Here is a 24,093-nt window from a genome sequence, read left to right on the forward strand (position 1 = left end):
TATATTTAAAAATGATTTGCTGTCAATTTATAATTAAAAAAAACCTCACTTTCACCTCCCTTTGTGTGAATCATCCCGGAAATAAATGTATGTTGCAATGCAAAGAGTTATGGGTAATACTGGGCGTGGAAATGGCTCGAGTGACTCAGGCCCCGCGACCGAGCAGCTAGCGCGTCCACACGACTAAGGGAGGGAAACATCGAATCCTCCCTACGAATGTGCCTTTAATTTACCTCTTCTGTTCTTTTATCTCTTGATTATTTTGGCTAGAATTGCCCTGTAGCTTGTTCAGCGCTCTTGGTTGGATTTTTGCGCCGTTTGGAAGTCCAGGTTGTTACAAGGGTTGCGGCGAAAATTGGTCTTTCCGGTTATACCGAGGTGAGGTTATCCTTGTACACCATCCCTGTTTGTGGTCAAGATTTCATCAGATCTAAACTCCTAAGAGTTTATATGAGTGCACTAACCCCAGGAAAAGCTCACAGCCTTCCTGTGCGATTCTTGTATGCAGTATTCAGTCTATCACCTTCAGAAAGGTTACTATTGTAGAATTCTGATCTCGTGAAATGTGTTCATTCCGGTTGTTTCTTTGAGTATCGTAGATGTGTACCGGTATGAACTGATTTAATACAACTAAGTAGCGATAAATAGAGTTTATACGGTCTATATCTGTAGTTTTGATTTGATTTATTCCCTAAAACTCTTTAGGATACTATGCTTCTATGTTTATTTAAGCATTTCTAAGCTCTCATCACAGTCTGACAACTCTCTTCAACAGTTATAATTACGTCGAAGGTGTTGAGAAATCTCATCCTTCCTTGTGTTATGATAAATCGTTTTGTCCGTTTTCTTTCGATTTTCTATGGGCTCCTTTGTTAGGCAATTCACATTCGAAAGCTTTTACCCAAAGTCTGAAACCGTTATTATAATGGCACTAAGTAGATATGAACCAGGAAGTTATATGACGGTATTCTAAGGTTTGTTGGAAAGGAATGCTGAATTAGGACACTAAAAAAAACTAAAGCGTATTTTCCGGCGTCAGAGATAGTCGTTATATTGTTTTTGCATTTTGAGATAATGCTATATTGATAACTATCTTAAATTTCAAGAGGGCTTTCTGTTTGTATCATTTTTCAGTATCACTTTCACTTGCTGTTTATATTCCATCCCCAACTGTAAAATAAAAATAGGCTACTGCTCTCCATATGTTATAGCAAGGGTTCTTTTCTATACAACAATTAAAACGTTTTTTTAATGAAAAGCCTGTTATATCTTTATTTAAGTGGATTATTTTATTTTTAAAGGAATAGAAACATTGTTTGGAACCAGACACCAAAACCATACACATACTTAATATGTTATTTGTATTCTGTTTCAAAAAAAGGCTTACACCTGCTGACAGCAGATGATAAGCTTCTCCGTTTTGTTGTGCTTTACATGTTTGTATTCTTCATTGGAGTTCAATTTACTTATAGATTTCTTATAGTAAATCTGTCATTTACACCTCCAGGGTATCCAGGGGCTGATATAGGGGTGGATTGGGTGGATATCCATCCCCGTTTTTTAGCAAAAAAAAAAAATGAAAAGTCTCTTTGTTTGAAGAAAATAAATGTCTGAGGGATGGGAGGTACTGTCCATTTTCCTTCGCCTGCTTGACTTTGCTGACGTGACAAATCCAATTCAGCATGAAGTATTGTAAGATCTTAGTAGTGACCTACCAAGAACCACTGGATCAGTTATGAGCCATCTATCAGGCAATCATCTATCCAATCCTAGATCCGCCCCTGACATCATCTGATTTTTTGTTCTTTTAAGAGGACTCTTTACAAAGACATTAAAGCTAATAGCCCAGCTCAGTGAATGGCCAGCTATTTGATACCCATGATTGCTCAAAACAAAGCAATTCTCGCTGAAGAATAATGACTGGATAAATAGTAAACTTACCATAAAAAAGCATTTTGCCATTGCTATGTTGTGTACCTTTTACCAGCTAGACATCCTTTTAGGGGTATTTGAAGTTCTGGAAACAAGGATAATCCAAATAAAATGCTAGAATTACAGCCTCTTTAAATATCCAGATTGCACAATATGCCAAATCTTTATAAAAAAGCTGTGTTCAATATGTCAGAAATTCCAAATGACAGGTACAAGCCTCTGTTAAGTCAATTTATCCCAAACCATTTTGATGCCTTTTTCTTCTCTACCCAGTTAACTGCCTTGGCACAAAAGAGCTTGCACCCATGGGTAATCTGCTTCGACTGCTAAGTAGAGATGATCCTGGTACTGGGAAAGTGGACATCTTCCTGGATTTTGAAAGTAAGGACGAAGTTACTGGGTTAAAAATTATTTTTTTTAATCTGCTAGATTTTGCTGGCTTTGTGAATTTTGGTGTAAAAAAAGCCTGTGTACTCAAAATATGAGAAGGGGATACAGAAAAAAGAGCAAACGGCAAAGACCAGAAAACAGGTTGCTATCGCCGGCAGCCAGCCGCTATTTTGAACCCTGAGTTATACCTAGCCAGACAACTGGTAAACCATCCTGCCACACCCCTGCAGCCCAACAAACCCATTTAGCTAAAAAAACCCTAACCACCATGTGTACATACAAAACACCCCTGTCATCCAGTGCACTGCCGGTCACACCAGCATGCCACTGTAAACCAGCACCCCCCATCATCTTGGATACCACTGAAACACAGAGTACCTGTGACAACTAACACACCCCTGTCACCCAGTGCATCTGTGACAGCCAGTGTATCAGTGACACCCAACACACCCCTGTCACCCAGTGCATCTGTGACAGCCAGTGTATCAGTGACACCCAACACACCCCTATCACTCAGTGCATCTGTGACAGCCAGTGTATCAGTGACACCCAACACACCCCAGTCACCCAGTGCATCTGTGACAGCCAGTGTATCAGTAACACCCAACATACACACCCCAGTCACCCAGTGCATCTGTGACAGCCAGTGTATCAGTGACACCCAACATACCCCTATCACCCAGTGCATCTGTGACAGCCAGTGTATCAGTGACACCCAACACACCCCAGTCACCCAGTGCATCTGTGACAGCCAGTGTATCAGTGACACCCAACATACCCCTATCACCCAGTGCATCTGTGACAGCCAGTGTATCAGTGACACCCAACACACCCCAGTCACCCAGTGCATCTGTGACAGCCAGTATATCAGTGACACCCAACACACCCCAGTCACCCAGTGCATCTGTGACAGCCAGTGTATCAGTGACACCCAACACACCCCAGTCACCCAGTGCATCTGTGACAGCCAGTGTATCAGTGACACCCAACACACCCCTATCACCCAGTGCATCTGTGACAGCCAGTGTATCAGTGACACCCAACACACCCCAGTCACCCAGTGCATCTGTGACAGCCAGTATATAAGTGACACCCAACACACCCCTATCACCCAGTGCATCTGTGACAGCCAGTGTATCAGTGACACCCAACATACACACCCAGTGCATCTGTGTCACCAAGTACACATGTACCACCCAGTAAGCCTGTTACCCTACACTCCCCCTATCACCTAGTGAACCTGTATTGCCCATTGTACCCATGTCTCTCAGTGCCCCTGTTCCACTCTGTTACTGTACCCTTGTCAAGTAACACTCCTCATGTAACTAATGAACCTGTGTTGCATCCCTGGTACCTAGTGCACCCCTGTCAACCAGTGCACTCTGTTTAAAAGTCGATGTCTGACATAGAGTCAGCATACGCATTTTGCCTGTCTGCCTGCGTGAACTTTTTGTGGTCTTCCTGTGCTTTTCGCAACGTAAATCCTTGATTAATTATCTTTAAACTTCCGGTTAAAGCTTTAGGAAGTACAGAATGCTCTCTGTCGACCTGTGACCTTTATAGTCAATAAAAGTTAATCTGAAAAAAATATTTATAAGTATGTTTCTGCAAGAAAGTCTTCCATGTGGGTTGAGCATGCACGTTGTCTAAATATCTGTTACCTATTACGCGCCCTTTGTTTGAAAATTGTCAACTACTCTATCTAAGATAAAGAAAACTTCATAAATTTTTTGTGCTTGTTTTAAATATCGCTAGTCTGATCATTTTAAAGAGAGCGCGACTGCGATTGAACATTCTCTTGGTTTGAAGCAATTGGCACTTGTTCTAGATAGAGAGCCTTAGAATGAGTTTGAAGAAAGTTGTATTTTTTAAAGAAATGCTAGGCTGAGTTTGTGCAGTTTTGAAGAATTGCACAACTGCATGAAGATGCGTAGCGACTGAGTTTGTGAAGCGAAGAGAGTGCTACTGCGTTTGTAGGAACAAGTGCTTGTTTTGAATAGTGTGTGAATGAGTTTGTAGCAGTTTGTGTCTTCTGCAGTGTTCAATTTAAGTTGTTAGTTTGTCAACAAAAATGTACATTGCTTAGAGAGCTTTTTTTTAGTCCTTTAATTGCTGTTTTGCATCTCTAGGTTCTTGTGTTTATAGTTTGTATTTGTGCTGAGAAGGACCAAACACATTCATTGTCCCCACTAATTGATTGAATTACGATTTTGCAGTTTTCTAGATTGTTTACATTCACAACACACATTGTATAATGGTAGTGCAATTGTGGTGGGTATTTTAGTTTTGAGTCCAAAAAGATTAGGTGAAATTTGACATTTTGTTCAGTCTTGAACAATAATACGACACAAATACTTTACTTATTTTTAGAGGCATCAAGTAACGCAGAATCCCTCAACTGCTCAGATGTTATTCTGAATAGATACACATCACAAAGCAATGAGAGTTTATTGTGACCTTTATTCTAGGATATAAGACAATTACAGGAGGTGATCAAACATGAAAATATTCGAGCTAGTTACTGAGATTGACTAGAGACTGAGAGGTTGGTAAGCCTGTGAGCTAAGAAAACAAACTACGAGTGGCTTTGCGTATTGGTGGATAGAAACTGACTGCTCTGAAACTCAATGAAATCGCCAGCTACGCAGGCTAGTTGGCACCTAGACTCATGTACCCTTTGGGTATCTATTTTTTTTTAGTTCTTATCGTAATCTTATATACAGTGTGTATAAGATAATGTTATGGTAATCTTATACTGTGTATATAAGATAACGTATTGTCTGTCTAGGTTGATGTGCTATTACTTTTTCGAGCTTTTACTGTCTAGTAAAGTGCAATGCCTTTTTAGGCTCCACTATTCAGTAAAATGCAATGCTCTCCAAAGTCTACCAACCAATTTGTTGATATTGAGGCTGCTTGTGCAATGTCTCTGTTAAAAAGTTGATGTCTTACAAAGATGAGAGCAAAGCAGATATCTTGAAAGTATACTGTTTTGTTGCTTACCAAGAACGTTTATTTGACAAGAGTGGTTCAGTTTCCCAGTGTATATTTATATTTATATTATTTTTTATTAGATGCTCAGCCCACTGAAACAGAAAGAGAGGTGTACGAGGTTGTTAAAGGAGTGCTAGATAGTGCTGATAGGATGCTGGAAGAGCTTCGTTCATATCCTGGAGCCAGTCAAGCCATCAGAGAAGTATGTGTGTACCGTAACTGTAATTCATGAGACAAGACAAATTATGTTATGGGTGGCAGGGTTTTTTCATTTTTCTTGCTCTTTCTTTTATTACAGTAGATAACCAAATATCTTTTCTCTGTAGGCAATATCAAATCCTATGAATGAAGACTTACAAGAAATTGCATGGAGAGAAGTTGTGCCTCTGGTTGGGAAACTCAAAACATTTTACGAGTATGCAACTGAACTAGGTAAGACCTTGTTTTATTGTGTTGTCATAAGTTTTATCAATGTTGATGCCAAGTTCTAGACTGTTTTGGGTTTCTTTTAGAATCAGTACTCCCTCAGTTGCTCCACGCACTATGTGCAGGTCCAGATACACCCATCGAACACCTGGAGAAACATCAGGTATGCACCCGCATGTGACAGAGCCTATAACATTCTAAAATTACACCTTTATAAACAACCCAAGCCTGAATTACCTCCATACTGTAAGTACCAAGATTAGTAATTGACCACCCCCAAAATACCTTAAACCTAAACCCTTGACAATAGCAGGCAAACATTTATTTGATATAAACTTTGCACATGTAGTGAAAATTGCAGCGCGACAATATTTTTTTCCCGCAGACACGTCGTTTACCTTTACCGAGACCTTAAAGAATGCCGATCAACCATTCCTTTGATATTGTTTAAAAATGAAAATACAACAACGGTTTATAATACTGAAGAAGAACTTTAGACACCCCTCCCCCCATCGGCTACAGTATGTGCTAATGTTAATCCCCCTGTAATGCAGCTTTGCTAGTATAACAAGTTTTTTGCCATCCACATTTTATATCATATGTGGGTAAAATTGGATAATCTCATTCAATATTATGTTGGTTGCTTTGCAGGCCTTAGCCAAGCAGTTTGCGGAGATACTTCACTTTACATTAAAGTTTGACGATTTAAAGGTACAATTCCCTATCTTTTTTCTGCAAATCCTGTACTTTAGGGCCATTGAACCTGACTGCATAAAGCTCTATAGCTTGTTGTTACGTCTAATGCAATGAATCAGTTCTTTTCTGTGTTTGATTATAAGCTTTATTTTGGCATCTCTATTTTAATAACACTATGTTTTGGGTTTTGCAGATGACCAATCCGAATATCCAAAATGACTTCAGTTACTATAGAAGGACACTAAGTAGACGGAAAATGGCAAACTCAGATGACGATGAAGTGGTGGTGTCCAATGAAATGGCCAATCGAATGTCTCTTTTTTACGCATACCCCACACCACTACTGAAAATATTAAGTGATGCAACCACAAAGTTTGTTTCTGAGGTATGTATACTATTATATCAGCATGGAACTAGTGGTTGTTCATACCTGTCAACCCCAGAAAATCTCAAAGCTTGAGAATTTTTTTTTTTTTTGGGGGGGGGGGCAAGGGTGAGTTAAATTTTTTTGGGGGAGGGGTGGGAATACCCTCACAAGGGGGTCGCTAGCTAAAGCAGCTAAATGTCTTTCCTGCTCTCATTAAGCCAATCAGCACTCAGCAGACCTTTGCGTTCAGAAAGCTCTCACACACAATTCTGAAGCAATAAAATTCACTAAAAAGAGATTTGGTACTCCATGTGGGAGGGCGAGAGAACAGGTTAAAAAACTTGAGACTCCCACCTCATGTGTGAGAGTTGACAGGTATGGTTGTTATACAATTATTTGGGTTCTGGGATTGGTTGTTTGTGATTTCTTACATCAACATGGTAGTGGTTGTTATTCATCCATTCCAAATACAGAAAGGTTGTACCCTGAGAAGCCATGCGTCATATGCATTTCTTTTTGGGTATCAAATCCACTAAATAAGCAAGTAAGCATACCTACAGTGAACTAATAATATTTTACTAAGTAGACATCACCTGACTTTCAGAGACCAATTTTCGATATTTCCCATGCAGGTTACAAGTCATGGATTCTCAAGTGCAATGTGCAACCCTATTTGAAATAGCATTATTTTCCTGATTGAAAGGATGATATTGAAATTTTCATCATTTGACCATTTGTATCTCTATTTTCAGAACAAAAGTCTTCCTATAGAAAATACTACAGATTGTCTAAGTACATTAGCAAATCTTTGCAGGACAATGATAGAGAATGAGTAAGTATTACACTTGTGTCTTCTACACAGTTCTTCTGTGACATTTTGCAGTTTATAGCTCACTAATACCTGCTTATTCCAGCTATACATACATACCCAAATTTTATCAATTAGCTTTTGACTTGCACTGATTTGTAAATAAACTTTTCTTTTAAATTTGTAAGTATAAACAATTAATATCAATTGTCATTGTTAACAAATGTTTTATTGTGGTTTCCCTTTTTTCAAGCCATTATTAATATTCCTTTTTTACCCTCAGAAATATTTCTTCAAGATTTCAAAATGAAGAAGAGACCATCCTCTTTTGTCTCAGAGTAATGGTGAGAATACTGAAAAGAAAAAAACCTTCTCAAACTTAACACCCTCCTTCCACTAAGAACCCTTCTACCACTAAGCACCCTCCTTCCACTTTGTATCCTTATACCACTAAGCACCTTCCTTCCCCTAAGCACATTCCTTCCCCTAAGCACCTTCCTTCCACTTAACACCCTCCTTCTTCTAAGCACCTTCCTTCTACTAGCACCCTCCTTCCACTAAGAACTCTCCTACTAGCGCCCTCCTCCACTAAGCCCCCTCCTTCCACTTAGTACCCTTCTGCCACTGAAGCACCATCCTTCTACTAGCACCCCCCTACTAAGCACCCTCCTCCCACTTAGTACCCTTCTGCCACTGAAGCACCCTCCTTAAACTGAAGCATTCTCTACCACTTAACACCCTTCTACCGCTAAACACCCTCCTTCCACTAAGCACCCTTCTCTAACTAGGCACATTTTCTTCACTAAGCAACCCTCTTTATTCCAATAAGAACTTCTTCCACTTACCACACATTCTCCACTAAGCACCCTTCTACCACAAAAAGCAGCCTCATTCTGCTAAACACCCTTCAAGTCAATACAAGGATGGTTCTGAAGGAGGAGAGGAAGTCATACCTGCAAACCCCAGAAAATCTCAAGGCTTGAGAAGGGGTATTACAGGGGTCGTTATCCCCCTATTCCAAAATCTGTTTATGAAACAGCGCTTAGCCATTCAAACTTTGCTGACAAAAAATGGCACTACATAAAAGCAAATAGGCAAAGTAGCTTATTTTCATAAAGGCTTTTTCTTAGCGCTAGTGGGAGATTTGGTGCTCCAGCCAGGAGAAGAGAAGTCTAATAAATTTAAAATCTTGATACTCTCGTCTAAGTTTGAGAGTTGGCAGGTACAACAGGATTGTGAGTGGGCTGGCTGTTTTTGGGGACTTAGGGAGCGGCCATTAATTACTGGGGGGGGGGGGGGGGGGGGCAATTTTGCAAAACCCTGAGCTTAAAATTTATTTATATAAAGACAGGATTGGTACCTGAACAATATTACTAGATATACAATAGTAGGGAACATTGTGAACTGAATAAACTTTCAACAATGACTTTCTTGCTCAGTATTAAAACAAGACATAAATTCGACGGCCAAAAAATTGTGACACCCCCCTTACGGCCCAAAAAAATTTTACCCCCGCTACATCAGTGCCCCCAAAAAAGTAGCCCCCCCTACATATTTGCCCCCCCCCCCCCCCCCCCCCAGTAACCAATGACCGCTCCCTTAGTGCTTTGAGTATTTTGCTGTTACTACAAATGCTTACAGTAGTTGTTGCATATATATTTTTCTTATGTAGGTGGGTGTGATTATCTTGTATGACCATGTCCATCCTGTTGGAGCTTTTGCAAAGACGTCTAATATTGATGTGAGTACATGACATGTTGGTGGATTTCAGGTCTGATCTAAAGAGATACAGCAAGTTATACAGGCATCTAAATTGGGGCATTTCTTTGTACGGAGTTAGAAATGTTTTGTATCTTTTGATTAGCCCACATTTTAAAGAACATTTTTCTATACCTGCTTCTCCTGGATAGAAATACCTGCAGAGGAGGCTAAAGCAAATTGTTGTATTACATGTAATATGTTATTACATGTAATATGTATATGCTTGAGTTGATCAAATTCTTTAACCCCACCCACACATTTCATTGGTGATGTTCTGCTGCCTTGTGCTCTGCATTCAAGAGGAGATTCATGCAACTGAATTGTTTTGTTTACAGATAAAATCTTCCATAAAAGTCCTCAGGGATCAGCCTCAAGGAACTGTGGATGGTCTTTTAAATGCTTTGAGGTATGTTGTGCTGTTAACTCCTTGTTAACTAAATCTTCATAAAACAATATAGGGGAGGGGTAGGTGCTAAGTAAATGACAGACTTTTTTTCCTTCACCCTTTGTTATTCAGTCCAAACTCACTTTCATTGTTATACATTAGCCCTTTTCCAAAAATATGCTGAAATGTGAATTGAAAAAATTCCTGGGTTTCTAGGATTTGTCTGGAATTTAAGCAACAAAAAGTTTGTTGTGCAAGCATTGGGTTTGGCTAAGTAGACTTTTAGCCAGTCTGGGAGGTGCCATTGCAGGTGCGTACCCAGGGGGGTGTGGGGGGTGCACCTCCAAAATTGGCTAAAAGTCTACTTTCGTTTCATAATAGACAGGCTTTTTATAGACAAAACTATAAAGCATAAGCTAGATCACTCTGGTATGTCATTACTCCATAAGTCAGACTTTATTTGTAGCCAAAATAAACGTCCCGTGGAGATACTGCAAAGGCATAAAAAAAACCTTAGTTTTTGTTTAGATGTTTATCAGAAAACTCACTCACTCCCTAACTTCCCCCCCCCTCCCCAAGAAAAATGTTATATGACAATGAACTTTTTTTTATCTGCAGGTACACAACGAAACATTTAAATGATGAGACTACTCCTAAGAACATTCGCGCCCTCCTACAATAAGCATAATCTTTGTAAAAATCATCTTTCTATTTATCATCAATCAATCATCCTAAGTGTCTATCATTTGAAAGGTATTGTTTTCTAAATCTAACAAATCATCCAGATTGTTTTCTAAGCATTTGACCAATGACAAATACCTCAAAGAGTGTTGTAATAATCATATGGATATCACCAAGAATTAATAGGATTTGAAATATCCTATTTACACCCATTCTATTTTGCAAAAAAAAGATAAATATCTATTAGAATTCCCTAGTGTTATTATAATGAGCAATAGTTCAATACAATTGTGAAGTGGACCAGGTACAGTACAACTGAGGATTTCCTATATCCAGAACTGTTTATTATGTAGTTTGTATGGTGTTTCTCGTGCTTTGTACTGAATTAGATTACATTTTGCTGAGACACTATTTGCTTTTTTAGCGTATGTCTGATATTTTTTATATAAATTTTTTTTTTGGAAAATTGTCTTGATCTTCTTCATTAGCAATTGGGCTAATGTAATTTCTGTAGAATGTTGTTTATTTTAGCAAAGACAAATAAATAAAACCAAAAATCAGTGTACACATTTGTAACGTTGTTATTTAAGATGTTAAAAAAATGTAATGGTATGGGAGAAGGGGGGTCGCGTGGAACTCACTCCATTCCTACAGATACATACACAAGTTATAATGATAAAAAAACACCCAAAAATGAGAACAATGAACAATTAATATTCATTACTTCAATAAAATAGAAATAACTACAATGTTACCACAGCTATGCATCTTTTCAGCAGCCTATTGGCCTTTATTGAAGCACACAGTTCACCCAGTCCTAGAATATCAATATCTGTCTATTGTACAGTATTACTGAAGCAGGCATTTAAAGTCCCATTGATAACTTAATAGACATACTGTACACTAACAAAAGAAAAATGGCCGAGCTAAAAAAATTCATTGAAGGCAATATAGGGTGATCTTCAAAGACAACCGTCTTACCAAATACATAAATATTCGCATCGCCTTTAAATAAGTTACTTTTTGCACAATAACACGAGAAGATACATAAATTGCTACAATTATGAAAATGGGCAGTTTTACATTGTCATTTTCTCAGGTTGGAGGTGTCCAGTGTCGCCTAAACTCCGCAACGAAACTCTTCCATTTGGACGTACAGTAACCCATGTCATCCCACAATGACCAATTGACATGCGAAGCCATCCTTCTGGAGGAAATTGTAAAGCCCTGAAAATCCAAGCATTTTACATATTTTAAAAGCTGTTAGGGTCGCACCAGAAAAAGTATATGAATAGAAGGCATACATGTTGCCTAGCTAGTACATGAATTCTGCACCCATAAATGCCAATACAACTTTTGTATTTATTAAATAAAACTTTGCACTAAGCACCACTTGTTTAAGAACCTGTTAAGGCTTACTTGGTTAAAAAAGGTTAGAGTGGCTGTTTGATAGAGGCACCACTGCACTTCCAAATCGGGGATTTTTTATGTAATGTACAAATAAATGCAGAGCCCCTGCTGAAGGGGGTGGGGCAATAGGGGCACATCCCCACCAAAATATTGTCCAATAGAGGACCAATAGAGGCGTGGCTGTGTCCCCATTTTTTTTAGTTTCGTAGCCCCCGATTATTTCAAGTCCACCCACACGACATGACGGAAAAAAAAAAGACATGACGCTTCAAATAAGCCCATTTCATCTGACAAGGCAGAAAAGTTCTCTAAGTACTTAGTGGGTATAATAAATAGCAAACAAAATATCAAATGCGAACTTTTTTGATAGATGCGACTTTTTGCAAAGTGTCATAAAAGTTTGAGCTTTTTGTCCCTGAGCCCATACATAGTGCAAAGATGATCAAGGAAAAAAAAAAAAAATACCATAAAAAGCCAAAATCTGGGTATGTGCATTTCAGCCCCACGTTATTTGTTTTGAAAACCATTCCAGAATACAAGGAACCCATGGCCATTGTCTCTTCTGTATCTATCTAGGATTGCACATTTTTTCAGGTTTTTTCGTCCTGTCCACCTCACAGCTCAAAAATTTGGATCCAAAATTTGTAGTCTCGGCAAGTTCTTTTTTTGTTTGCATAATATAACAGAAAATACATCCTATCAACCATGATTAAGCTTGTACTGTACAAACTACTAAACTATTCATGACAAATAGTGAGACTTTTCAAAGACTTGAGAGGGATAATTCATCTTACCTGCACACAATGTACCTAATAACATTTGCATGGCAAACATATATTTCCACAGTGTCACCAACTTGGGTGGTATCTGCACGGTGCACATGCTTCCTGAAGGCTGCTTCTATACGGCTGCTGTCTCTGAAAAACTTCTGAGCAAAGAGACCACAGTCAGAATCAGACATTACATAGAAGAGAACAACAAAGCTCTGAAGGGGCCTAAAGGATTTGCAGCTTGTACGCTTTTTGAAAGTATTTAATAGAGAACCTGCCACAATTCTAATCAGAATTACTGTAAAGGAGGTATTTGCAAGCGAGGACCACACATCTAAGACATACCAACCACAAACACATAGGAATACATACAGACTGCAAACACAACACAAATAGGAGAACATACAAACTGCAAACTTGCAGGACATATAGGAACACATACAGACTGCAAACACACAAGGCACATAGGAATACATACAGACTGCAAACACATAACACAAATAGGAGAACATACAAACTGCAAACTTGCAGGACACATAGGAACACATACAGACTGCAAACAGACATGACACATAGGAATACATACAGACTGCAAACACATAACACAAATAGGAGAACATACAAACTGCAAACTTGCAGGACACATAGGAACACATACAGACTGCAAATAGACATGACACATAGGAATACATACAGACTGCAAACAGACATGACACATAGGAACACATACTGCAAACACACTAAGCACATGCTGGAAACATAAAGACTGCAAACAAATGGGAAGACATACTGACTGCAAACACACAGCACATAAGAAGATATGTCAGCTAAAAACACACAGCACATAAGAAGATATGTCAGCTACAAACACACAGCACATAAGAAGATATGTCAGCTACAAACACACAGCACATAGTACCACTCACACACTGTTCAAACACACAGCACATAGTACCACTCACACACTGTTCAGGCCTCCAGTTGGACGAGGGTGGGTCTGGGGGAAATGGCGCTCCCTCTCTCAACATGGAGCATGTTTCTCTTGGGACATTTGGCAGGTACTTGCAGATCTTATCGGCCGTCTGTTCGGCTCTTATCATGTCAGAGACTATGATCTTGGTGTAGTTGTGATTTAAATCCTTGAGCCGCTGACCAGTGATTTCTGCCTGTAATCTGTGAAATCATAATCACTAGTGATCATGTCATTGCTATGTGATTTATGTACCCTACTGTTCCCGACATGACGGAAAAACCTGAAAAAAGCGCAATTCCAGATAGAGAGAGAAGACACTATTTACAATGGCTATAGGTTCTTTGTATTACGGACTGATTTTCAAAACACAAATAACGTGAGGCCGAAGTGCACATAACCAGATTTTGGCTTTTTAAGATAATTTTTCCTTGATCATCATTGCCCTGTGTATCAGTTCAGGGACGAAAAGCTCAAATTTCAATGCCACTTTACAAAAAGTCGCATCAATTTAAAAAAAGTCACACTTGATATTAAGTTACTAAGTACTCAGAGAAATTTTCCGCCTTATTCAATGTGAAATGGACTTATTTGAAGCGTCACGCCATGTTCTACTGTCATGTCACTGTTCCCTAGATCTATTACCCCCATCCTCCTCATACTGTACACCACTTCTCAGCACCTTTGAACATCTGAGCTGTAGCAGACCTCAAAATATTGGGGGGAGGGGAGCACAATACATTATTTATACAAACTATGGGGACAGCACAGCCACACCCCTAGAGGTCATTCCCTTAAAATATAAATATTGGGGAGGCCGTGAACTAAGTGCGCAACCCCTTGCTACGGCCCTGAATATTGTATGTAAACCGGGAAGCAATGGCTGTTTCTGGCCAGCAACGGAGTTGTTGCTTGAGGCGTAATAAGAAAACAAACTAAGCTTATTCTTACGGCGTTTATAGAGACCCTGACACGAAATTCTCTGCAAAGGTAAGTTATACCTTCCAAGTTCGGTCAGAACTTTTTTATCATCCTCATCTTCTCTGTCCATGTATTGGCCGTGTCTGATGAAAATCAAATGTCTCTTGCCCGTCGGCTTAATATCCGGCTCTTCCAGCATTCCATCAGAGCTCAGTTTGCGTTTACCGGTTTCGCAAAAATCCCAATTGTTGTCCCAACTCGAGTTGCTGGGTTTGAAAAGCGTGAGAAGCCGACCTCTCAAATCGTCATGAGAAGGAGCCGCGAATGCTGGGCTCTGTAGATTATACGCGACATATGCCCCAGATACTGTTGCGACTGCAACAGCTATACGAGATATTTTACGGAAGGAAGACATTTCGAGAACTTTTCCTGTGCTAATCACATCAACCGAGTCGACAGCTTCGAATAAGCCGGTAACATGTGACAAGACATCCTGAGCCCTCGATGGAAACTGGTCAGCGGCTGCTAGAACTAACAACAATATTATTTATTATTTTTCAGCATTATCTAATTGAATACACATTACATAGTAAAAAAAACATATGCATTTCTTTTAATTTTCGTCCAAGACATCATCTCTTGGAGCAGTTTGCGAGGCATTTATTATCTGTCTTGTGCTAGTTCGAGTTTCCCTCTTGGTTAGAAACGCCTAGTTGTTTTGATCTTTGTAGCCATGTCATCAAGAAGCACCAGTAATGAGAAAGAACTCTCAAAATTCCCTGTTGAAGACGTAGATCTGTACGTTCCCCCTTTAGATGAGCTTGCCAAAGGTCAGTGCCGAAGTAACTGAATGCAGTTTCCCACTTTTGATAAGGTCAATCGTGCGAGTTCCCGGTATTTTGAAAAAGGTTACTCGCTTAGATGGAAGTACGAAACTACCCTCGGATCACAGGCAGCCCAAGTACATTATAAGTATAAATTTTTAATGTATGATGAAAGAGATGGAATACAGTGTTTATATGGCTTCGTAAGAGGGTTTCCGATAAACTCGCGAAATTGCTTGAAAATCATCTCAGAGTTCCTGAAAATAACGGCATTACTAAAAAGGGGAACCGCCGGAACCAGCGAAACCGGCGAAACCAGTATATTTCTCTTAGTTATAGGGGTAGGGATGTCATACTAGGATCACCATTTATTTCCTTTCTAATCTGAACAAAAAAAACATTCCGTTGTGAAATGCTAAAGACAACATCACTAAGCGCAGATGTGCTACGTTATTTCACACATATTTGACATTCTGTCATGCAAAAAAAACACAGCAAATTGCTGAAAGAACATGTTTGCATAGTGTCAACATTAAAGAATAAATTGAAAGCCTAGTTTTCACTAGTGACGCAATCGCAGATGCAAGCACAAGGTTTTTTTTCTAGTTATAATGAGGTGTTAGTAAACTACCTAGCCACTAAACTTCTCCCAAAAGCTTGGTCAGCAAGACAAAAAAAAGTTCGACGTCAGAATTTGATTGGTCAGTTATTGTCACCTGACACGTATAACCTAGCAAATTTTATATCTTTGGTGTGTTTCTTGTCATTTCAAATAGACACTAGTGTAAGCACAAGAGGATGTTACTGTATCTAGCTGTGAAAAACAGTTGACACAGCAATAAGCAATACATATTTCTGTGTCGACTGCTTTGCACAGCTAAACAACACTATTGTTTTTTGCTTATGCATGCGTCTACACTCTTGCATCACTAGTGAAACCTAGGCTTCACTGTAAGTGGGAATTAAAAACAAAAAAAAAATATAAGAGTTCACAAAATAACGAGGGTGATTCATACAGTATTTTCCTTACAGTTCTCCAAGATGGCTTGACCAAGAATTTCTCACATGCAACAGTCACTGTTGTTGAGTGCCCAGATTTTCGGCAGCCACCCTGGAATTTCCCAGCTACAGGCAAGAATTTACTGTAACGTAACAGTACCCCTTTATTTACGTAAATCACTAAACATTGAAGTATTGAAAGTTACTTGGGGCAGTCTCATTTAAGTATGACATAATACATGCTGTTTATTTATACAAAATAACAATTGTGGGTGACAAAAAAGCCACCCCTGTTATGTTAATTCAATCTACCTAATTTAAAAAAAAAACTCTTAAATTTATAATTTCAAAAGAATTTGTGTCTGAGAAAAGAGTACTTTTAAGTTAAAACTGTTCTTGAATCTTTTTTTTTTGTATATTTGTCTCTGTCCTTCTGTAAATTGTTTTTGATAAACACTGCATGATTTTCTGTCTTAATCTAATGTATGCAGGATTAATTTTGCTAGGATTTGGTGGGAAACCCAGGATTGTTGATGTTGGAGGCCCAGCATATTTGCTCCCATTGCCTCAATTAAACAAGGTAAGTTTATTCCAGTCCCGATGACGTAGTTCTGCTACAATTAGTGTTTTCAACAATCTCCAGACTATAGGCATATTGAGAGTTTGGCTAAAGTTGAGTTTGACTAAGAGTTGTTTCAAAGCATGTTTCACTGTTAAAAAGCAAGGGAAAAGTTGATATTTTGATAACAAAATTCTTTCACAGCATTTGCATTTTTAACCAGGCTTTATTGCAATACTCAATTGCGCATGCGTAGATAATTCTACTTCCGGTTTGCGTTTCCAACTCTATAATCTTTGAGAAGAGTGGACGGAGTCCTTTTTTTTAGGCAAAGAATATTTACCTCGTTGCTACGCGTATCGGTTTTCAGATATTTAAAAAAATAAATAAAGTATTCAAAAAAGAGTGAAAAAATAAAAATTCAAAATGTGAGAAAATTTAATTATTTGGCAGAATCCAAAACGCATACGTAACTTTGTAGGTACCCTGACAAAAAAATTTATAAAACTACATTTATCATTGCAGATATTTCAACAGCAAATATTAAGAATTTTTTTTTGTTGTGAAGTCATGCGCTGACGTCAACGACCGATGACATCATCAAAATTTAAACATTGATAAGCAATGACGCCATACCTAAATTCATTTTATTTCACAAATATTTAGCGGATTTATAGCGTTTCAAAGTTTCCTTAGCAACGGCCCTCAGAGAAATGTCCCAACACCCTTAATGATCTTTCAATGCTTTGATAGACTGAAATGTCTCTAATGCTGTGTGACTATCATAATGTGTGGAAGAATTGCCTGAAAGATGCAATATTGTATTTTTCAATTGCTGGTACAGATATATGACATGAATGATGTTGCCGCCAAGGCAGACCTGCCTGGAGGTTATGTAATCGGAGCAGGAGCTGGGAGTCATACATCTGTTGGCGTGAACTGTGAGGTGAGTTCAACATTTAAGTTATCACACTTCTTTGCTCTGAAGGGAAGTGTGCTGTGTTGTGGTTCACAGCTTGGTTGGCAATAACAGTCAACCTCTATAAACCATGTTGGAAAAGAGTTGCATTGAATTTTTATCCAGTGTCAACACATTTATCCCGAGCTCACAGTGTATGATCCCACAACGTTGTGACTCTTAGTTTAAAGTAAACGTATGAGATGGTCATTCTACTATGAAATGAAATCTTAAAAATCTCAATAATATTCATTACTTGGTTGTTGCTATTTGGGTGAGTATTTTGCAAGTTACGCTTATGGGGGAGTCATGGCGTGATCTTACAGTGTGAGCTTGGGGTACCTGTGATGTCAAGTGGGAATGGAGGATTACATGTAACAAGCTGCTTGCTAAAATCATACAGAAGTAAGCTTGACCTACACCTTATGATTTAGATGATTGCAAACGTCTGTACTGGCACAGAGACTTCTAACCCTGTCATACAATCCAAGATTACTAAAGTTAACCCTGAGGTGAGTGAATATTAAAGCTCTCCAAAGCGCCAGACCCAATCCACACTCCCTTCTAGGGGGGGAGGGGTCCATGGGGGACCTCATGACTGAATTTTTAGAAGAAATTATGGGAGTGCAACATTCCTTTTCCCACATCAAAAACCTGCTCTGAACCCATTCAAAGGGCCTCCCATTCACCACACCCACAACTGCACACCTCACCCCCCTCCATTGCACCCTCAACCCCACCCTGCAACACACCCTTCAGCACCCCCTCTACTGCACCTTCCAATACACCCTCTAACATACCCTCCAATGAGCCCTCAAACATACCCCTCACAAGACCTCCCATAATACTCTCAATTTGCACCCTCCATTGCACCCTTCACAACCTCTAATACACCCCACCACACCCTACACGTTACCCCCAGTACAATCTTCGCCCCATCCTCTACTATAAACTGAGCTGGGTTCCCTTTGTTGTAGTAGTATTTACTAAAATGATTTTCTTTCTTTTTCTTCAAGGATGGTTCTTGTGTTTTTCAAGACTATGATGTGTGTGATTTTAGCTTGTTGGCAAATTGTCTAATTACCGAAGGCAAACCAGGGAAGGTACACCAGATCACAATATTAATATTTGTATTCAAAGTTTCAATTTTTTACAGGTCCATATTGCAGGTGGGGATAGGTAGACTAGTGTCCCTTCCTAGAAAATAAAAAAGGCCATACCAATAAAAATTAATCTTGCTATAGCCATGTATTTATTGTTATCACTTATAAAATTTCCAGAATCATTTGAGGATTTAGTTTGAAAATAAAAATGCCAAATAATAAACAACTTCTAATCACAATCGTTTAATCATACCAGGAAATATCAAAATTCAGCTGTGGCACATTGACTGTGCAAAACTTCTTTGCAAGGTCATCATCCCTTACTTCCTTTGCTCTATATATTATATCTGATAACATATATGTGTGCAACATGTGTGCAATTTGCATCTCCGCAGGTCTTGAAGGTGGAGGCCTCAAAGAGGACTGGTGACGAGAACTTTGTCACATGCATGCGGCTTGCGCTTGGTAGTTACTATGGTAACAGGGCTGTAGGGATCGGTGGGACCTTTATGATTGCCAAGGGGAAAGCCAATTTTCATATTATGGTGAGCACCCATACGATAAAATTTCCGAATGTTTAGTTTGAGAATTAACGAAGTCGTGTGTCTGTAAGTCCAGCTTACCTAATTGTAAAAGTGGCCATGGTCTCGCGCACTGTAAAAAAAAATAAAACAACCTTTTAAAGACTGTCCAATCCAGTGCATGCCCATCTATCTGAAATGGTAGAGAAAATCCGACGTAAGATCGCACGTTTCGTATGAGAAGTTTAAGGCCAAAGGCAGGAAATGTCTCTTTCATTGTTTTTTTTCTGTTTGTCAATAGCCAGAATTCTCCAAGACTCCTCTCAACAGTCCGGAAGAGGTGAATAATTGGCTGAAGTTCTATGACATGAGTGCCCCACTGGTGTGTCTTGGGGTATTGGAGAGCTATGACCCGGTACGTAGCAATAGAATATTGAAAGTATATAAACTATATGGTACTGCAAAAGTAGAAATTTTCGCATGAACTTTTGTGTGCCTTTATTTTCCCGGCTTTTTACATTTTTATTTTTGAGCACTGTTATATGGTTTATCACAAATGTAAACTGGATGTGTTTGGCCAGCCTGCCAAAATAAATGTGTATATGTATTTGAGTGAGCATCAGGTCACGATATCGCTAGGAATCCTGTGGTACAGTCACGTGGGACTGTCATATGGTACAGTCACGTGGGACGGTCATGTGGTACAGTCACGTGGGACAGGCACGTGGGCGGCACTTTTTTAAGCTTTAACATAATTATTATTTGGATTTTATTTCATTGACAAAGTGTAAGCACTCTAGAATTTAACTTGCTTACCTGTATGGGTGGCTAATAATCAGGAAATGTGTGTTAATTTTTCAGGGCCTGGACCTGCGCGTTGAACATTTCCATGGTTACAATAACCATGGTGAAGGAGGTCACTATCACTACGACACCACCCCGAATGAGGTGGAATATGTCGGTTATTTCACGCCTGCTGAGAGGCTATACCGGATGGACAGACCACCAAAACTATAGCTAGCGGAATAACACTATGTGTGGGTGGTCATAAAAAAAATAATATTTGAAAATTGCTGTACCTAGATGTGTAAGTAATAAAATAAAGCCAAATGTTCTTACTATATATGGCCAAGTATTGTATTTTTTTGTCTCAAAATAATGAAATATTATCCTCCTGAAAAAAAAAAACAATATCGGACGAGGTTTGCGATTCCAACACGTAAATTATAAAACAAATAAATGCCAAAATTAATTTTGTTAACAAGTCACCTTAAAATGGTATACACAAAACTATAGTCTGAAATTAGTTGGGTATGCTGGATATGTCTCTCTTCCTAGGAGGTCTTAGTTCATTTAAGGCTTTAAGCCTTTTTACAATCCTCTTAATATGCAGTCCACTCATTTTTGTTAATTCCGAGTATGGTGTCTTTCTTCATTTCAACTTCTGTCCATGTAAAACCTACCCAAACGAATGGGTAGATTAACCCTATTCAGACTGGACCATTTTGAGGGAGGGGGGGGGGGGGGGAGGGGGCTCCTTTTTTTTTTAACCGCTTAGGCTATGATGATCAAACTTACAGACAATGATCACCAGCATGCAAAGAATCGTCAAGCCCTATTTTGGGTGTGGTCGAATAAATTATGTCTTTATCTTGGTGTTTTTCTTGACTATTAAATGTATTTTAATAGGGATGGTATAAATCATTTACATAACCGTAAGGTCATCGAAATAACTTAGGGGTACATAGAATGTACCAAAAAAGATTGCGTTTGGTAATTCTTAGCTAATATCAACTAATGACGTCATAGTTACGTCATGAAATGGTCTAAGAGATGATAACCGTTTTTTATATTTGGAACCATTTGGTCTATCGCTCTAAAAGTTCTTACATAAATCTCAAAATCTTATAAATGATCCGCACACTGACATTCGGGTGTGATGGGATTGCATTTGCTTCCTTTAGGCTGGTGTAAAACCTCCATAAAATTACAGAAGTGTTTCTGATTACTGCTGTATTACATGTATTAGGCTAGCTACTGAGTTAACGTCACACGTAAGTTTGTTTTCTATACAAATTTCAGTCACTGACGCGAAAAAGGCAGAAATGAATTTGTGGAGAAAACATTTGAAATACCCATCGAAATGACTCGAGTTTATAAGGAGGTTCTTCATACTTGGGCAGATGTTTTTTTTCGTCTTCATTTGAAGGCGCTGAAGTAATAGACCAGTATTTGTGGAATGATAAGTATGTTAAAGTAGGTGGTGAGTCGATTTTCTACAATAACTTTTATAGGTGACATATTTATACCATAGGTGATTTATGTAATGAAAAAGGCAGTTTGAGTGGGAGATAGCTAGAACGAAAGGTGTCTCAGATGTCACTTTTTTTAAATGCCCAGTCTTGTCCATGCTATCCCAAACCACTGGAAAATAAGGTTAAAGAATGACGGCCCTAGTAGTTCTTCGCAGGTACGTTTTGGGGATAAATATTACATAAGACTGGACGCAAATTTACAAGAGAACATATTAATATAGATTGCTTAATAATTGTCTATATCTTAATAAGGACTTGTTTCGATTTAAAACTGTGAATAGTCTTAGATGTTCCTTTTGTTTCTTCGAACTTTCATTTCACCTTATTAAAAATCAGACTCATAAGTACATCAACATTGTAACTTTTAATAGCCAAGTGTGTTACACAGCGTCATGCGGGTCTAGAGACATGAACACATGTAATCGGGGCAGTACCCCGCTGCGCAGTTGCTATTACACCAGTCGTCCATGTTAGCTTGCCCCGCCCAAGCATTGACCGCCTTGCAGGACCCAGGTGCCGCGGTAGGGGGTGGGGCTTGGGTGGTAGCAGGACGGGGTGGGGGAGGTTTGTTGGTCACAGGAGTTGGTGGAGGAGCACCCGTGGTAGGTGGTGGTGGAGGGGCTGCTGTTGGTGGGAGGGGTCCGCTTCTCGGTTTGATAGTGATGTCTGCGCAGTTGACGAAATGCTCTTGTGGTCCGTGTCCCATACCACAGCCATCGCTATCGCAGCCCCAGCTGTTACCGGTTCTCCACCACCATTGGAGCACGCAGTGTCGACACTTGAGTCCAGCGGGAAGCTGCAGCATTATCTTGTAAAGTCCTAAAGACAACGGAATCAGTAAGCGCAGGTACTTTCTGCTAATTGGTGGTAATTCAAATTAACGGTATTTATTAGAAGATTATTCAAGAAAAAATATTTTTTTGACGAGTATTTAAAAAGATTGGTGCGCGATTATTCGAGCAACGACTCAGCATTTCAAGCGCGCGCACGAGGGTCAGTTTTCTTCCCTTGAGCGAGTTATTGGATTTAAACTGCATACCTATTTTCCCAGGGTGCATCCATCGAGTGGTGCCGTCCTCTAATTTCAGGAGATGGTTCAGTTTGGCTTGTGTGATGGGCGGGGCCCCGATATCTCCCACGCGGAACTCCGACCACCCCTTGTGGCTCACGGTGATGTGCAGCTGCGGGATGACACGTGTCAATAGCCACGGAAACAAAGCTTACTATTAACTATTGTAATTGTAACAACAAAATCATCATGGTTTTCCATGGTTTGTCACTTTGTACACCACGAAATTCGTCATCTCTTGAACAAGACGCACGCAGCTTTTATAAGGATGGAAAATGTTACTATGGAAAAGGCTGAGTTTAATTTTTTAGACAATTTTTGCAAAGTTGGTCTTATGTTAGCAATACTTATTCCTCTTATGTTTGGTAGTCTAACCAAATAGGTATAGGTTTTATCCCATACCTCCAAATGAAACTGTTGTCCTTACTGATTAAGTCTCCATGATAGTTACCTTGACATAAAGCGCTTCTGTGGTCTTTTCAGAAAGGTTTATCTTACCTCGAGCTCAAACAGTTGTCCTTCTTTGTAAATCCCCGTGATGGTGCCTGTGGCGAATTTACCCGGATAGACAAGGGTTGGTTTAGGGTTATCATACCGATCGCCACACACACCACACTTTCCACCGTTCTTGTCCCACTGAGTACCAATTCCCCCACAGTTCTTTTCGTCCGGGGTATACTCACGGGGGCATTTATCAAATCCATATTTCCTACACACATTTCTCGCTGCGGGATTTTTTATATAGCCGTGGCCAAGTGCCAGGGCCGTTAGACTGGCGATCAAGAGAAGGGAAAATAGCTTCATGGCTGTTGCAAACGCAAAGACGCTCCACATCTCTAAATGCTTTGTCCTTTGCCGCTAGAGTTATACGAGTGCTGCGTGATTGATTGACACATTCACGTGCTCTTCACGTGACTTGGAGCTGTGCTTACACAGGTCGCCCGTGTGTAACGCTGAGCAAATATTGGAAAAGTCATCTGTTAGAAGTGGAACAGGATTTGTACACAACCAGACACCAGTTAGACAGCCATCGCGGAGACGTACAAGTACTTGATTGATTACAAAATGTACGGAATCTGAATGATAAAAATCAGTATGAAAATCTTGTATCACCGTTTAGTGTAATAAATTTGCCGCTAAATATAATATTAACGCTTAATTTAACAAAATCTTCCGCTAAATATATTACTAACGATTAATGTAAGAACAAATCAACGCTTAATGTAATAAAACA

The 24,093-nt window shown here is 39.3% G+C and overlaps 4 protein-coding genes across 7 annotated transcripts; 2 read left to right on the forward strand and 2 right to left on the reverse strand.

Moving 5' to 3' along the window:
• Positions 1-138: 138 nt before the first annotated feature.
• Positions 139-11,005, forward strand: LOC5511047 (CYFIP-related Rac1 interactor B). Its single transcript, XM_032380268.2, has 12 exons — positions 139-378; positions 2,206-2,313; positions 5,397-5,518; positions 5,643-5,748; positions 5,829-5,905; positions 6,394-6,453; positions 6,632-6,823; positions 7,558-7,637; positions 7,897-7,957; positions 9,286-9,354; positions 9,710-9,780; positions 10,378-11,005. Exons 2-12 carry the CDS (start codon positions 2,238-2,240, stop codon positions 10,439-10,441), a joined length of 978 nt encoding a protein of 325 aa, XP_032236159.1. The 5' UTR covers positions 139-378; positions 2,206-2,237; the 3' UTR covers positions 10,442-11,005.
• A 198-nt stretch (positions 11,006-11,203) lies between these two features.
• LOC116617533 (serine/threonine-protein phosphatase PGAM5, mitochondrial) lies at positions 11,204-15,010 on the reverse strand. 2 transcript variants are annotated; one of them, XM_032380272.2, is made up of 4 exons: positions 14,592-15,010; positions 13,583-13,793; positions 12,645-12,775; positions 11,204-11,667 (listed from the first exon to the last, which is right to left on the reverse strand). In XM_032380272.2, the coding sequence occupies exons 1-4, from the start codon at positions 14,924-14,926 to the stop codon at positions 11,520-11,522; spliced, it is 825 nt and encodes a 274-aa protein (XP_032236163.1). In that variant the 5' UTR covers positions 14,927-15,010; the 3' UTR covers positions 11,204-11,519. The 2 variants fall into 2 exon arrangements, with proteins under 2 accessions (XP_032236163.1, XP_032236162.1); XM_032380271.2 differs by having other exon boundaries at positions 12,645-12,778.
• LOC5511035 (ester hydrolase C11orf54 homolog) lies at positions 14,432-20,596 on the forward strand. Of its 3 annotated transcripts, none has more exons than XM_032380270.2 (10): positions 14,432-14,580; positions 15,243-15,341; positions 16,368-16,466; positions 16,841-16,914; positions 17,738-17,839; positions 18,286-18,363; positions 18,868-18,954; positions 19,350-19,499; positions 19,777-19,890; positions 20,337-20,596. In XM_032380270.2, the coding sequence occupies exons 2-10, from the start codon at positions 15,245-15,247 to the stop codon at positions 20,490-20,492; spliced, it is 957 nt and encodes a 318-aa protein (XP_032236161.1). In that variant the 5' UTR covers positions 14,432-14,580; positions 15,243-15,244; the 3' UTR covers positions 20,493-20,596. The 3 variants fall into 3 exon arrangements, with proteins under 3 accessions (XP_032236161.1, XP_048581898.1, XP_048581899.1); XM_048725941.1 differs by lacking the exon at positions 14,432-14,580 and adding an exon at positions 15,001-15,025; XM_048725942.1 differs by lacking the exons at positions 14,432-14,580; positions 15,243-15,341 and adding an exon at positions 15,418-15,472.
• A 1,539-nt stretch (positions 20,597-22,135) lies between these two features.
• LOC5511034 lies at positions 22,136-23,710 on the reverse strand. Its single transcript, XM_001631407.3, has 3 exons — positions 23,358-23,710; positions 22,830-22,971; positions 22,136-22,609 (listed from the first exon to the last, which is right to left on the reverse strand). The coding sequence occupies exons 1-3, from the start codon at positions 23,691-23,693 to the stop codon at positions 22,191-22,193; spliced, it is 897 nt and encodes a 298-aa protein (XP_001631457.1). The 5' UTR covers positions 23,694-23,710; the 3' UTR covers positions 22,136-22,190.
• Positions 23,711-24,093: the final 383 nt, after the last annotated feature.

The sequence above is a fragment of the Nematostella vectensis genome, chromosome 4 (genome assembly GCF_932526225.1).
Source record: "Nematostella vectensis chromosome 4, jaNemVect1.1, whole genome shotgun sequence".
NCBI lineage: Eukaryota > Metazoa > Cnidaria > Anthozoa > Actiniaria > Edwardsiidae > Nematostella > Nematostella vectensis.

What these genes read in the sequence shown, in the direction of transcription:
- LOC5511047 (XM_032380268.2), top strand. Translation starts at nt 2,238, where the DNA reads ATGGGTAATCTGCTTCGACTGCTAAGTAGAGATGATCCTGGTACTGGG. An exon ending in CCACAAAGTTTGTTTCTGAG is followed by an intron (nt 6,824 to 7,557) that starts GTATGTATACTA and finishes CTCTATTTTCAG; the next exon opens with AACAAAAGTCTTCCTATAGA. An exon ending in GGTCTTTTAAATGCTTTGAG is followed by an intron (nt 9,781 to 10,377) that starts GTATGTTGTGCT and finishes TTTTATCTGCAG; the next exon opens with GTACACAACGAAACATTTAA.
- LOC5511034 (XM_001631407.3), bottom strand. Translation starts at nt 23,693, where the DNA reads ATGTGGAGCGTCTTTGCGTTTGCAACAGCCATGAAGCTATTTTCCCTT. An exon ending in GACAACTGTTTGAGCTCGAG is followed by an intron (nt 22,972 to 23,357) that starts GTAAGATAAACC and finishes GTCATCCCGCAG; the next exon opens with CTGCACATCACCGTGAGCCA. An exon ending in GATGCACCCTGGGAAAATAG is followed by an intron (nt 22,610 to 22,829) that starts GTATGCAGTTTA and finishes CGTTGTCTTTAG; the next exon opens with GACTTTACAAGATAATGCTG.
- LOC5511035 (XM_048725941.1), top strand. An exon ending in TTACTAAAGTTAACCCTGAG is followed by an intron (nt 18,364 to 18,867) that starts GTGAGTGAATAT and finishes TTTTTCTTCAAG; the next exon opens with GATGGTTCTTGTGTTTTTCA. An exon ending in CCGAAGGCAAACCAGGGAAG is followed by an intron (nt 18,955 to 19,349) that starts GTACACCAGATC and finishes GCATCTCCGCAG; the next exon opens with GTCTTGAAGGTGGAGGCCTC.
- LOC116617533 (XM_032380271.2), bottom strand. Translation starts at nt 14,926, where the DNA reads ATGTCTTCCTTCCGTAAAATATCTCGTATAGCTGTTGCAGTCGCAACA. An exon ending in GTTCTGACCGAACTTGGAAG is followed by an intron (nt 13,794 to 14,591) that starts GTATAACTTACC and finishes ATGATTTCACAG; the next exon opens with ATTACAGGCAGAAATCACTG. An exon ending in ACTGGAGGCCTGAACAGTGT is followed by an intron (nt 12,779 to 13,582) that starts GTGAGTGGTACT and finishes CTCTTTGCTCAG; the next exon opens with AAGTTTTTCAGAGACAGCAG.